Source organism: Phaenicophaeus curvirostris, chromosome 7 (assembly GCF_032191515.1).
Source record: "Phaenicophaeus curvirostris isolate KB17595 chromosome 7, BPBGC_Pcur_1.0, whole genome shotgun sequence".
Taxonomy (NCBI): Eukaryota; Metazoa; Chordata; class Aves; order Cuculiformes; family Cuculidae; genus Phaenicophaeus; species Phaenicophaeus curvirostris.
The window spans coordinates 27,794,740-27,810,017 of NC_091398.1; the positions used below are offsets into that span (position 1 = coordinate 27,794,740).

Consider the following 15,278-nt stretch of genomic DNA (forward strand, 5'->3'; position numbering starts at 1 on the left):
GAAAAACCACGCTTGTGGCTAATACATCTATTTAACTTTTGCGTGTTTTGCCAGCTAGGTTTAGATACTCATTGGCTACCACAACCAGCAGTCTATTTTTACAGCTGCGTTAGCTGTTCTGCTCATTCTCTCTCTGTCAGGGTTTACCGAGACCCTTCAATCTTGCCACAGATATTCTTCTAGGTGCAAACAACGAGCCTGGGGAGAAATCAACAGTGAGTGCTTGAGAATCTGCATCACGAAAACCTGTCCTGTTTCTGTCTGAAACAACCTACCTCCGAAATAGTAGCTGTTTCCAGAGTAGATCCGTGCAACAGTGGTTGCATGGCTAGCAGTGGCAGCATTGTTGTCCAGTGTCAGGGTAATGCGATGTCTTCTGGCATTGATGTTAACAGAATGCCAAAGCCCATCGTGGAGATTGGTGCCTGGCAAGGGTACGAACAGTGAAAAAAGAGATGCAGAAGACAATTGTGTTCCTCAAACCTCTTTTTGCTTCCAATTTGTGACCATGAATGTGCAGCAGATCCCAAGACAGGGAGAATGGACAGCTGAAAAGAACTCATTAACACTGGAAACAAACTGGCATAGAAGAAAAGGCCAAAGAAAGAGAAAGCTTTTGAAAGTATTTAAGTAGGTCACGTCACATTTTAATCTAGCCTGTTTCTGGTACTGCAGACAATCAGCAAGCTAGGAGGGCCCTTGGCCTTTCTGGTAGCACATTATTACCATTTTGTGGATGTTTATGTCTTATTCTCAGTCCCTTGGAAAATGCTTATAGCTCACAGGAGTATGCAGCTCTCTTGAGTGATTAGATTCACTGAGATGGTCGTACCCTGTCTCAGGCTCCATTATGAAACCTGACAAACTCCAGTAAGTACCAGTGTTATCAGTATTTCTTAAAACCCTTCAGCACTCACTTAGTGCAGTCCTATTGATGGCTGTACCGAAGCCTTTCTATATTGGATTTTGACATGTGTCTTGCGAGAGCTGGAATTGTTGCTCTGACCAGGAACCTATGAAGGTACATGAGATATTATGGTACTGGGTAGCCTCTTTCTCTTCTAGCCGCTTCTGCAAAGTGGGAAATAACCTGCTTTCTTATTTGGAAATATCTGTGTTGGATCTCATGACTCTTGAAATAGCACCAGACTACTACAAAGAAATCCTACATCCTCTATTCTGACAGGCATGAAAATCAGTGGGCAAGCTTCTGAGCTTACACACAGTGGCACACATCAAAAGTAACCTAATTACAGCTCAGAATATGCTAGCATCAGGCTAGAGTCACTGAGACCAGGCACAGAAAACTAGTATTCACTCTCCTCCCTAATGGAACGGTTTTTTTGTTCATGTAGTTTTCAGAAGAAACAAATAAGCACTCAGTTACATAAAAAGGTGTGAGAACAGTTCAAAACAAAATAAAAAGATTGTGGTGTTACGTGTATGAAAAGCCATTTTATCATCAATTTGAAAATGAGTCAATTACCACAGCAATCACTGTTAACACATGCACAGTTTCCATACAATCAGAGGTTGGCTTACCAGCAAAAATGGATGATTTTCCAACTAGGACAAGTCCATTTTGAAGCAAAATATGTTGCTGAAGTTTGAAAACATGTCTAAATAAAATAGGTCCCATTTGGGGCAAAAATAGGTCCATTCTTGAGCAAGTACAAGTTTATGGTGAGTACCTGACATCTGGAGAACATGCCACTTGCGATTTCTGCATATTTTCCATGTGTAAGTAGGCAGTTTAGCAATATTTTTGATAGCATCAAACGCTGGGCTCAGGTTCATGATTTCAGAACTACATAAAAACAAATACGTCCAACCAAATATTGACATTGTGTCAGCTTTGTCAACAATTTAATTAGGACTGCAATAAAGGCTGGAAACTCCATTTTCAGCATTCAGTTGCAGCAAGCTAAGGCTGTAGAAATCTACATGAATAAGGATAAATGCAAGGATGCCTCATTTTCTGTCATAAAGGGGAATGAAACACACATACGGAACAGGTCTGCTTTGACAACTCTGTCAGTTTTTAGCTCTGATTCTTTTAATAGACACATCTGCTCTCTTTTAGTCTGTACTGGGAATACTTTAATACTACATATTTCTAAACAGTTGTTCTTTTATAATATACTGTTATTATTATTTAGTTCCATCTGAGTTCCATCAGTTTATTACACAATCACCTTTAGAAACTGTTCAGCCTATACAGAAAACGAATTTCCCAGTCTCCCACACAGCATAACTGCATAGCACCAAAGGGTGTGCAATGGCCCCGGGCTAAGAATTTCTGTTTGCGGTGCCAGCATGATTTATATAGGTCACAACTGTGGTGGCAGCTGAGACACTCTGGTCCTGTCTCTATTGTGCAGTCTGAAATTGTTTCCCTGTTGTCTCTGGGTGCCAGTGTATAGCTGTTCTAGTGTTTACAAGCAACTTCCCCTGAATTTTAGGTCAGATAGGCAAGTCCATTTCATCCTCTCCTCTTCTGTCCCACCAGCTGTTCAGAGCAACTTGCAAGCTGGCTAAGGAGACCAATGAGGGAGAGTGAGAAGAGGAAACCCATAGTCAGTCAGTCTTTCTTCTGACTATATTGTAAAGGGAGAATTTAAAGCTACCACGAGAGGAAGAAAATCAGCTCTGAGGCTGCCTTAACTTGTGCTGGGTAATGATGCAGCAGCTGAGCTGGCTCCCAGCTGACTTCAGCACAATCTGAGCGCGAAAACCAAAAGGTCTTCATATGATTAGTCTGCAGAAAATTTAGTGTGACTGTTTAAGAACAGAGGCTTAGCTAACTGTTGAACCCATTGAGTCTGGAGATGTTAGGGTGCCAGCTTTCCATGCTTAGAAGTACCTCAAGCTACATAGAGTGGTTCTACCATTAGAAAGCAAGAGAAAATCTGAAAAGAGAAAGGAAGATTGGGTGCTTCCTTATTTCATCATCCTTTCATCCTGTGGGGTTGGACCTTTGTACTTTAAATGCGGACAGATGAGAGTAAACAAAATTAAAGTACCTTCACTGATTTCCACTGGGTTCTCTGTCTCTTTCTGAATAAGTAGTGTCAATCTCCCACTATGAAGGTAAACCAAGAGAGGTCCTGAATTTTCAGATAATTCAGTGAACATAAGTAAGCCGTCTTTATTCCATGTTCGAAATTGGAAGCTGACTGACAAACCATCAATTTGAGGAGTACCAGGTAGTTGCAAGAAGCTTCGATTGGCACTGAGAAAGGTGATAGGAACAACTTGTGGTTCTGAGCAGGAAAAGGTTACATTCCCCTGCAAATAATAAAAATCATACAATCAAAATGACAGTTTTCATTTCAGTCACGCCAAAACATCTGTAGTTAAATAAGGCTAAAGTAGGTATAGTTATGCAGACAAAGATCTATGGAATTCGTTAGGAAATGTATTTGTCCATTCTAGGAAAATACATCTGACTTCAAATTTTTATTTTGAAATCAAATGGAAGGAGGATCAAAAGTCAAGCCCTGCAATTCTTAGGAGGATCTAAACATGTTAAAACGGCCCATATTAAGACTGTGCCTGCGTGCAAAAGGGCTCATTTGGTAGCCCTGACAGACCATCTCTACATGGACACATATGCTTTGTTTTTCCCAGCAGCTCCCATTTCAAGCTCAAGTTTATCTTTTTGTCAATAAAATCAAACTCATTTTGATCTATGCTGACTTCAGGAACTGACACTGAAGCACCAGCAAATCCACTTGAACCTTCTTGTGCTACGGGATGCAATACAAATGTCCTGTGCTGGCTCTGCACTGATGGGACTACAGGGATGTCAACAAGACAAGCTGCAAGTGAAAAAACAAAGCATCCTCCAATGCACAGGGATCCAACCAACCAGACTAATTTAATTCTAGATACAAGTCAAAATGCAGTCATTAATGAAAATACTTCTTTGCCTATTTACACCAATGCTTTGCGGCCTTAAAAGTATGAACTGCTCTGTCTACTTTAATCTACTACTTGGAGTGAAACATGAGGTAAGTTTCCTGGGTTTATTTCAAGTATTCAATATACAACTTGCAGTAGCACTACTGATTATGTTTTCTTTTACTCAGAGTGACACGGCTCTGTGCTATTCCAAATAACAAAAATCCACTTAAAAATAAAAATAATTGAAAAAAAGTTAATAATTTAAAATTATTTTTAATTATTTCAAAATTCATAAGAAAACTCCAAGAAAAGGTCACTTGAATACAGTATTTATAGTGGAACGAAGCAATAGGGAGATTTCCTGATGAGCTCTAGGACTTATGGTTTCCATGAAGCATTTTGAGGAATCGTTAAAACATTACATACACAGCAAGTATGGTGAAATTCAACACCATTTCAATGCCAAACCTAGCTGATTACCTCAGTCATCCAGCCCTGAAATCAATGGTGCTATTTTCCCAGAAAAGCAGCACAGTTACTCAAAGCTGTCAGCAGAACCTGTACCAGCATGTATCACTGTAGTTTGTAGATGAATCAACTCCACCATTTTGTTCAGTCCTTGTAGACTACCCAACACTGAAGTCATGTAACAAAAACTTAACAATATATAAAGCTGGGATGCAATTAAGGAGCCAAGTTCTTCAAAGCCGCTCCAGGAGATTGTTGCAATAAGCTTGCTTTGAACTAGGCTGCTTTGTAAAATACCAACTGAAATCTGATAAAAAGATCGTAGTAAAAGGCTTTCTCTGTGGTACTGCTTCTCATCAGAGCTGGTTCCTCTCTCTAACAGAATAATTATGATGAACACCACTTGATGTATGTGTAGGAAGTTGCACAGTGCTTGGGGAATTCCTCTCTGAAATCTCAGACAGCTAATGGAACTGTTCCCTATCATTTTCACATGTCTTTCTAGTCTTTATTTTAAAATGGAAAATAAACAAAGGGTCTGAAAGAGACTGAGTTATCACTGGATGAAACAACCCTTGGTAGATATATATCTGTATCAAGCTATTTACATTTTCCCTGCACTGTTAGGTGTAGAATGCTACATACCAGATTTAGCAATGGCAAAAGGTATCCATGGGAATATATTGTTAGAGTTTTCAGATATGATCCACAGCTCATTCAAACTCACCTGAACATTAGTCAGGTGGGAAGTAGAATTGAAATTTGCTCTCAACCTTTTCAAACTTTCGACTACCTGCTGGGTTTTGCCTGCGTAAGAGATACCATTGGCATTTTTTGCTATTGTTGTTGTATTTTCACCACCATTTTCAACTGAATTCACGACAAATTACACAAAACAAAGACAGTCAGCTGCACTGTTATAAGCAAGTATGGTTAGAGCTTTTTAAAGGTTTAGACATTTAAATTGCTGATGACAAATTTTCTTTGGAATTTTAGACATTTACAGTCATTCAAGTAACTGCACACAAAGTACTACGACATTTACAGCTCTTACACATCCAGAGCCTGGAGGAAAGTTCAAATGTTATCTGAGTCTGCACAGAAGTATCTAATTTCCTTCACTGGCAGTGGGGAGCTGTAACAAAATGCAAGACTGTGGAGAGGAGGATTTGCAACATTCAGAGAGGATTTTTGCCTCAAAGCTCTTTGCAGAAGGAGTTATGCCTACACTGACTTAATTGTGCCAGAGAAGGTGAATGCTAAGATGAATAGGTTTGCAACGCCCAACAGACTTTCAGATGACTGTAAAACAAGCCAGTAAAGACCCCATATAGTCAATATGCTTTCAGCTGTTTGCAGTAGCTCCATAGTAAAGTATAGTTGACGCACATGCATAGGCCCACATATAATGTCGAATTTCTGTCTGCTTTTGATAGTTCTCAGCATGGGCAACTAGCCTTAAACTGATGTATTGCTGCAACCCCTTAAAAAATTCAGCAACGCTCTACTCATTCACACAAGCTAGTAATTCGTGCCCTAAAGGATCTGCACAGAAGTCTTGTACTGGGACAGGAGCAGCAAAGATTGCTGACTGAACCCAAGGCCAATCCATGGGCAGGACTACCACTTCTCTTCCCATGCTTAATCAGGTGAGACTTCAGGCTATGTAGCTTCACCACTGAAGCAGACCAGATGTGACCCCACCCGCAACAAGAACAAGCAGGTGGAAAAGCACAAAGGCAGTGCTGCAATATTCTCTGTACATGGAACTAAAGGTAGATTTGGGGCATAGAAAAGAGGTGTGTTTGCCTTTTTGAAGGATCTTCTAAACATATATTTTTATTAATCTTATTCAAAATTGAAATCTCCATGATGTACAGGACAATAAGTAATTTTATTCAGAACTAAAAACTATCCACAAATTTGGGAAAAAATGTTAAGCAAACCAATTGATGCCATAGGAAACCTTCTTGAAACAGATTCCAGAGCAAAACCAGATGAGGTAGTTAATACACACAAACAATAGCTGCTGACATCCTTACACTGACCAATGCTGCCTATCTCCCGAGAGACAACAGCACAAAGACTTAAAAAGAAATACAGAACAGTTACTTTGAAAAGTGTTCATCCACTGCAGTGGGATGGGTTGCCATTAAAAAAACTGTTAAATTTGCCCTGAATGTTATTCCCAAGAAATTATTCCAGCAGGTCTAAGTCAGAAAAGTAAACAGCTCCCCCTAAACCGGCATCTGATCAGAAGCCTTCTGCTTTAATTGGCAGCAGTTCTGGAACTCTCCAGGGTATGTGCAAAACTTCTGGCAGACACTTGATTTTATAATTGAACTCAGTTTAACTGAAAAGCAAAAGCTCATTGGCTAGGAAATGGGATAAGAAGAGCATAATCCCTAGAGAAAATGAGACACATAGCTCTACCCAGCTACTGGAAACTCCAGCTATCATGTGGCATTGGAGAAATTCCATTGAGTCCATTGTATCCAGACTGATTAATGATTCTTCTAACAAGCACTGAAATCTTTCCTAACAGTCCCTATTGTTCTTACAAAAGCAACCATCTGAACCTAGAAATGCAATGGAGATAATTGCAATTTATTCACTGGCTGCTGTGACACTTCTCTCAAGACAGGAGTGCAAGTACCCAGTTTTCTGCAGGTGGAGCATGGCTGCAAAGGTGGTTCTTGGTCAACATATTAAGTGAACAGATGACAGCATATTACAGCATTTTAAGGAAGAATGAGAGCTTTTCCTGTTAACAAGAGAATGGAAGAACACAGTTGCTAAGTGATGAGGATAAAAGTGGATTACACAGAAGATCCTCTGAGCCATAAGCCTCATCCAAAACCGACTGGAGCCTTTCCAGTGACTTCTGTGGGACTTGAATAAAACCTGTGTAACTTTAATGAACCATTTCAGTCCTGTCTAGCTTTTCTTCACGCAGTATTATGTACTATCGAATGAAAACTGAAGACTGCTAGAACACCACAGTCCAGGAAATTGATGACAAGTTTCTCACACATTCCTCTCCCTCTCACAGATTACTAATTAAAAGTAGTATGTATCTGGGAAATTATTCAAATTGACAGCTGAACTGAAATCCTCAACATTCAGCCTACCAAAGGATACAGGCCAAGATCACAGCTTGAACAGGAAGAGCAATAAATGAGTATTTCTGAGCTTCCATTCTACCTGTGGATTAGAGCATCGAATGGGCACTTTCATCATTAATCTCTCTATGGATATTATCCAATAAAAAGGGTATCTTGTTTCCTGCAGAGGGTTAGAAAGGAAGATTTCATATGACAGGTAAGGGGACTAAAATCCCTGGTCTGGCTGACATAACATTGTAGGTAAACTGGCAAAAGTATCTCCAGCTCTGAAACTGGAGGACTGTTTTTAGCTCTGAAGTGACTGAAGTTGCAGACAAATTTGCAGATAGAGTAACAAGGAATTCTGATGCAGTTTTAAAAGGATAAGATGAAAGATTGTCATTCAATTCTGAGCAATTGGATGTTAAGAATGGAGGAGATCCCTTTAAACCCTGATTGTAAATTGACCATTTCAAGCAGAACAGATGTCAGGAGACCCATTTCAAGTGCTCCTCAAGTCAAGACATTGTTAAGCACTGCAAGAAAAGCAAATCAAACTGAGATACCAACTCCAGCTTACTGACATACTGGTGCAAACTGTCTTCATCCTTGTGCTCAGGATATGGAAGCACCAAGATGCATGGTATTACAAAGTTAGGACTAGTCCACTGAATGAGCAACTAGTCCATCCCAAGAGTAGGGCTTATACTTTAAGAGAAGTTACTGTACTGAGGTGGGTTTCTCTTCTCTGAGGAAAATTTCATGATGGAAATCTGGAAGCTTTCTTGATTTAAGTTTCATTGAAACGAACATATCCTTGCCTTGTAATATGTTAGTTACCTTATGGTAAAGAAATGCCCTCTCGTCACTCACTCTAAGCATCACGTATGTCAATAGAAGTCTAAATATTTATCACACTATGTTGTTTACATTAAGCTAAAGTTCCTATGCGGGAAAAGTAGCACCTAACAAAAAAACCTTCCAAAACACTGAAACATTGTGACAGTGACAGAATCAGGGATGAAATCCTTGCCTAGACATTTCTGGATGTTCTTTACTTCACACTCCTAAACTGATTATGTCACTGGACAGAAGTGGAACAAAGGAATTTACCAATTTATGCCCTAAATAACTGTACGGTATTGTTTCATTATGTGGTAAAATAGCTAATAGTTTCTGGCAGAAGATGGAAGCAATTATAGAATTAATTTGGAAAAATCATACATCATTTCCCTCAGGGAGACAGGAAAAGGAAAAAAAAAGAGCACAGGAGTAGACACAAACAAAACGCAGACCACTTAATATTTTCTCTCCTTTGAATAACAAGCAGGAATGAAGCTAGCCTTTCAAATTCACCTTGTCAGAAGTTAGACATGTCAGATCAAACTGGCAAATTAGCACAACCCAAGCCCAATTTTCATTCCAGTTCAGGGTAAACTGATCTACAGCTTATTACATTTTATTACCTGGAACAAAACGCAGCAGCAAAGAGATTTCATTCTTATTATTATGAAAACAGAGCCACATATGCCTTAAAATAGAAAAGTGCAAAGAAAGCACTTCTTATCAGCTTTTTTATTATTTATTAGTTTTATTTATTAGATTTTCATCTTTTAAATTCCAACCATCCAGCCCAAATGGTTAGTATAAACTGTGCACATTCCTGGTTCTTGACTGTGAAGGGGTCAGCTTCAGCTTTCGATTATGCTGGGCAGCCAAGTACCAAGCAGCTCCCAGCGCCTTAGCAATTGAAATAAGACCTTAAAAAAGACATTTAAGCCTTGGCTTTACAGCAGATTATATTCTCCCCCATTTTCCTTAGTCCCTGCTAACTCCTATGATAATAATTAGCTGTCTCTCTTGCTCTCCTATAGGGACTAACAGCATTATCACCTGCCTCTAAACATCTTCTTCTGCTCAACAGGTACTAACCACCCTATTTATTTAATTTGGCTACCCAGATAATGTAATAAATCAAACTCTGAGTAACTGTTTCTAACCTGTAATTTGCTGAAGGCTCATGACTCTCAAAAGAGTCTTGTTTGCTCAAGGAGTTTCATTTTTCAATGCATATTTCAACTAGTTTTATAAAAAAATATGGTTTCTCCATTTAAGATTTGCTTCACTTATGGTCATAACTATCAAAATCCTAACACAGAGAAACTTTATATCAAGAAAAGGAAAGTTTATTATCACAGTTACGTGCTTGATTAATATATTTACACACTGAAAGTCTCTCGGCTTGTAGATAAAGCTAACTAAAATCAATGGGAAAACTGTCCTTTAAACAGACTTTATTTAAGACCTTGATTATGGCGACACAATTTCTTTCAAACAAACCTGTTACACCATTCATTAATAATTAAAGGAGACTTTAAAATGAATACTACTTATATGGACTTCTTTACTATTCCACGCTGCAGGTAGGATGTGAAAGAGAATCATCTGACTACTCAGAGAGCAGACAGAAGATATTAATAGAAGATACCATAAAAAGCTATTTTTACAGGAACCAAGTATTTCTGGAATCTGAGTTCACGTGCCTTTTCTAAAGAACAGCAAATTCAGTTCTCTTTTTAATGGGCATCTCTGAGTCATGGTTTCAACACATAACTGGATATTTTTTCTTCTTTTTAATAAATTCAACTTATTCTGATTGAAGTGAACAAAATAATAGGGAGGGATTGGAAGATATATCTGACTCCTGGTTCTCTGAACCCTAGTATGGGCCTTTGCACATCACTAGCTTCATATCCATAGATATATCAACACTTGCAATAGCACTTTGGTAGAACAAGACTTGTGTAGACAAGTAAATTCTTCTCAAGATGAAGGTATCTCAAATCAGCTTAATAAAATAGCATGTTTGGATTCTCTATAAAGGGAATGAATTATTAGTTTACATTCTCCTGTCACTAGGTATCTTTCCTTTCTCTTTGATGCTGGCAATTGGTTATTTCCCTGAGGCACTACAGTGATGCATTTACATGTCACTGCATCCCTTGCTGTGCTAAGTTGTCACTCATAGATTCAACATGGCAGACCAACATAAAAATTCAAGCATATCTGAGGGCTGACAACTTCTGTTTTACAAATATCCTGCATTCCTCTGAAGTCAGTGCAGGGTTTGCTCTGCAAAAAACAATATAACTCCAATTCCTATTAGCCAAAAGTAATGGAAGGGAAAGGGGGATAAAGTTTTCCTCAATTTCAGTGAGTACACAAAGTGGAGCATTGAGAAGATGAAACACCACATCTTGTCATGACCTCTTCATTTCTGTTCTTCAGCTAGACAGCTTCTTATTTTGGCATCACATATCAGTGACATAAAAAAAGACCTAAGGCCCTTGCCACAGGTCACATTAGAGCAGTTTCTGAAGGTGTAACCCAAGTCTAGCAGTAGGTAAACACCAGCGGCCAGTATACTATAGCTATTTTCAGAATGCCATAGCTATTCTTCTCTTAACTACTCTTTCAGTCAAATGTATTTAGAGATTCTCAATGGATTTCTCTTCCTAGAACTTGTCCCATCTGCTCCTGCATCGACTACATACTTAAGAAGCACAAAATTCTTCTATGAGGACTTCACCATCCCAGATATACACAGTCAAATATCATTCTGTGAAGGAAAATTCCCCTTTCGCTTCTTGAAAATGTAGCTCTTACTAGTGTATTTTCCTGCCTCTAACTACTTGGACAGGATGTACAAGTAACCGCTGTACAATTTCTCCTAATGGGCAGTCTACACTTCTTTTATGCTGAGAAGACAGCTAGTAAGTAGGGCAGATTTTTAGATTATTATTTGTAGAGGTTTCCCAAGGGTTCAGCCCTACAACCATGGCAGTGGTAATTACAGAAATTTGATTTCTCATAACCTCTCACAATTAAACCCAGTAATTGTTTCAGAGAACAAATAAAAGTTCCCCTATCATGTCACTACACTCTACGACCTAGAGAAGAAAAAAAAAATTCCAACGAACCCACGATAAAAAACTCACAACATGCCATCAGGGACAGAAGAAACCCCAGAGAGAAGACAGATAACCTGTCCAAATAGATAGGACTACTAGGTAGAGAGGTTAAGTATCAGGCGATATAAAAATGGAATTCTGAAGGCAAGTTCCAGTTCAAAGAGACAGACTGCCTCGTTATCTTGAGATGTTTTCTCAAGGGGATTTATTACAAGTCTGACAACTGCAAAAGACTTACAGAAAAGAACAGACGGAATGATAATCACAGCCACCACCCAAGAGTACGATACATAGTACAGTACTCTGTTATTGACAACCTGTAGTTTCTTCCTCTGACTTTAAATAAAGCTGATTTGGGACCATTATTTATATGGATGAGAAACTACTTCATAAGAGGAAATCAATACCTCCAAAGCTAATGTATCGTTTTCCTGCTTGTGTGAAAGTTGTCAACAGCAAAAAAAAAAAAAAAAATAAAGTTGATGCCCATATGAAACCCCTCAAATTTGGCTCACTGACTATGTCAACATTCTCACAGGCACAGAGAATTAAGCAGAGACTGAGTACTGACGTCTGCCTCCGTTTTCAAGGCAGAAGTTAATGTCTCTGAGCATTAATGGCTTTCTAATCCCAACCTGGCCACTTTGTCCTGAAATATCTTTTGTTAGGAGACAAAGGTACTCTGGGGACTAACAACACAGAACCAACTCTGGTGATCTCCAGCTTGTTGGGAGGGAACACAAGTACACAACACATTGTTGGCAGAAGTGTGATTCCAAGTCCCTGCTATATTTAATTATTCTTCTCTCTTGTTTCTTTCATTGCACTTCCACTCCAGACAACCTCAGCAGCTCCAAAGACATGAAGCAGAGAAGATTGCAGCTCCCTGGGGATACAGATTGTTTCTTGAAAACCTCAATGAACTTTGAGTAAAAGCATTTAGTGTAGAGGAAGTCTGGCAGGCAAAAGACTATGTTTAGCAGAACAGGTTATCTTAATTTGAGTAAGTAAATTGCTGAGCAGGAAAGAGCAGGAAGATGGGAGAGGGAGAACAGTTTGTGAAAGCTAGAAGTACCTGAGAGTTGCTAGAAGAGATAAATAGCTGTGACGGAAAGGATTTTGGAAAATAACAGACTTAGGGGGGCTGTTTGCTATATAGAAGGATGTTAATCTAAGATTATGTGGCAACCTTTTCATGCTTTTTGCATACACAAGTGTTACAGACACAGAACATGGCACCTCATAAATCTTGCAAAATGCAGTACAGCAGTCAGCCTTTGGAAAGTATTGCTTTGAAATCATCACTTCTGTGAGACAGATTGAAAACATGGGGGCACATCCCATCTACTTTAAACTGACGAAAGGACGAGGATTCTTAGACCTTCAGTCTAGCATTGGCTGAATCGAATATTGTGATAACGGAATTTCATTGCCTGGGGCCATGTTATACCCAGACAACACCCTTCGGAGAAAAAGTGCATTACGAAGTTTTTCGTTTCCCCTTTAGGAAGACCTTCCTATTATCCAGCTGGAAAACAACTAGCTGTTTAATGACCTCAGAATCAGATCGGGGGTCTTTCCTCCACTTAGAAAGTAAGCTGAGGGGAAGAGCAATTTAACACAGTTCATAAGATTTGTGCCTTTGAGTCCTGAGTCAGAGCAATCAAACTTGAGTTTATTGAAGCAAGTCTCTCAGTCTCAGGCTAGAGGAGCATCCCGGAGGCAGTCTTGACTACCAACAACACAGTGCAGGACTTCTCACCCATCACCTTTACATTTTCCATCTCCCTGTGTATTAAGCCTTGCCCTAGGCAGGGAAAGCAAGGAAAGGAAGGACTTCTCATAGTCTTCTGGCTTTCTCTGTTGTAGCTTCGGTCTGTTTATACACATTAATATAAACTAGAAGATGCCATGAGAGCCAGAAGCAGTTCCACCTCCACATTCTCTGAAGACACAGTATTAGCCAAAAGGCAGATATCAAAGCATTGTGCAAGAGTGAGGCGCAGGCTTAAACAAAGGGCTGAATTATTTACTATTTGTCAAGGCTGCATGGGAACATAGTGTTCCCTCTTCTTACAAAAAAAAAATGTTCCTTATTTTGTTCATTATATATTTAAATATATGTGCAATTTTGGACATTATTAGGTGTGAAGTTATGATGATACTACCTGTTAGAAGGCTGGATAAACCATAGCTCCTTTTGCTTCACCTCTACCATCCCACATTTAGAGACAAGAGAACCAGGTCAATGGTTCACAGAACTGCCAATACACAGAATTTCAGGGGCAGCACAATGGAAACTTTTTCCAATAATAAAGGAAATACTTACTCTTCTCTATAATACCAAATCAAATAGCAAAATAAAATTTTGCTACTACTTTACTCCGGAACAGTGATGGGGAATGGTTCAGAAAATAAGATTTTATCTGAGTCGAACAGAAAAAATAAAGCCTCTATGACTTCTATTATATCATGCCATCAAAAAGACACAGTTTAATCTTTGAAAAGGAATTTGAAAGTTTCTCCAAACAAATTCCAGTAGACCTGGAAAGTCAGACAAATGTATTAATTTCCATATGTGTCTTTCAGTAACTCTCACCACAGCAGTCAGCACTGGCTGGTATTAGCCTTAATAATATCATTTTAACAAGCTAATTATGCCCATAGCTATCTAAATCTGAACTCCAATCATTCAGTGCAGACGGCAGCACCAGTAGCATGCAAGTAAAGAAGCAAAGACTATATTATTGCCTCTTACCACAGTATAGATCTGAGGTTTGCGCCTTTTTGCCAGGTCAATTATATTGACTCCGTTGTAATAAAGGTTCTCAATGCATCCGTGGAAATTTTTCCTTTGAAAGGTTCCTGGTTTTCCTGGGACAGGAATCCCTCCAAAACTGAGCTTTTGGAAAGAAGAACAACAGTATTTAGTTGGGGTGGGGCAGAGCCACACCCCGTGCACCCATCCAGGATACTGCCTAAGAACCAAATCACATAAACAGCATCATTTCATAGCACGAAGCAGGGCCTGGCTGCCCAAGAGGGGAATTACAGGTCACACAGCATTACAGCTGTTGTGAAATGTTGCTGCCACAGACAGCTCCCTAATTTGGAAACAGCTTTTAAGTGCCCTGGCACACCACTTCACTTACCTAGCATCACCAACCCCCCCCTGCCCCAATTACTATAGATTCCTAAGGAGAAACAAACAAAAAAAAAACCAATGACATAAAAAGAAACAAAAAAAATCAATCCACACAACCCACAAAACTTCTGACAACTCTATTTCCATTTTTCAGATGAGAAAGCTCATTTCCAGGTAGCTTCATTGGTCTTTTTGCTTAAGTCTTATTCATGGTACCACCAGTTTTTATTCACTTTTTTCATCCTAGCCAGCAGCATCACAAGTGATATAAGGCACGTGAGGATTCTGCAGTCACAGTGCTTCCAGCACATCGGGAATTGTGCTGCAATCCTGCTGCATCCAGTGCAGCAAGGGCGTGCACTGCTGTGCAGCACCACCTTTGACATGGTGACAGCTGCTGGAACTTAGCCTTATTCCTGTCATGACTCCTAACAGCTTGTCTCAGCTCGTTATTACAAAAATAAAAGAAAATTTGGAGGCTATTTTCCGCCCACTACACCTAAAAAGCTGGGATATGCAAGTAAATGAAACCTCCCCGGATAACCTTGAAAGCACTTCTTTGAAATCAAGACCTATAATGAACTTGTGCCTCAGTTGTGTTAATTGATCACATCAGAGAAATAAAAGAGTGAACAGACTGCTACTTTACATCACTTGCAGATTTGTTATTGGCATGAGAGCTTA

The 15,278-nt window shown here is 39.3% G+C and overlaps 1 protein-coding gene across 2 annotated transcripts in view; it reads right to left on the bottom strand.

Moving 5' to 3' along the window:
- CNTNAP5 (contactin associated protein family member 5) overlaps window positions 1–15,278 on the bottom strand; it is a 281,176-nt gene that overhangs the window by 131,861 nt on the left and 134,037 nt on the right. For both annotated transcript variants that reach the window (XR_011337752.1, XM_069861390.1), the window contains exons 7-9: window positions 14,208–14,351; window positions 3,024–3,288; window positions 276–425 (exon numbers count right to left, since the gene is read on the bottom strand). Coding sequence is in view for 1 of the 2 variants with exons in the window: in XM_069861390.1 (XP_069717491.1) it covers window positions 276–425; window positions 3,024–3,288; window positions 14,208–14,351 (559 nt within the window). In the remaining variant the exon portion in view is untranslated. The remainder of the gene's footprint in view (window positions 1–275; window positions 426–3,023; window positions 3,289–14,207; window positions 14,352–15,278) is intronic.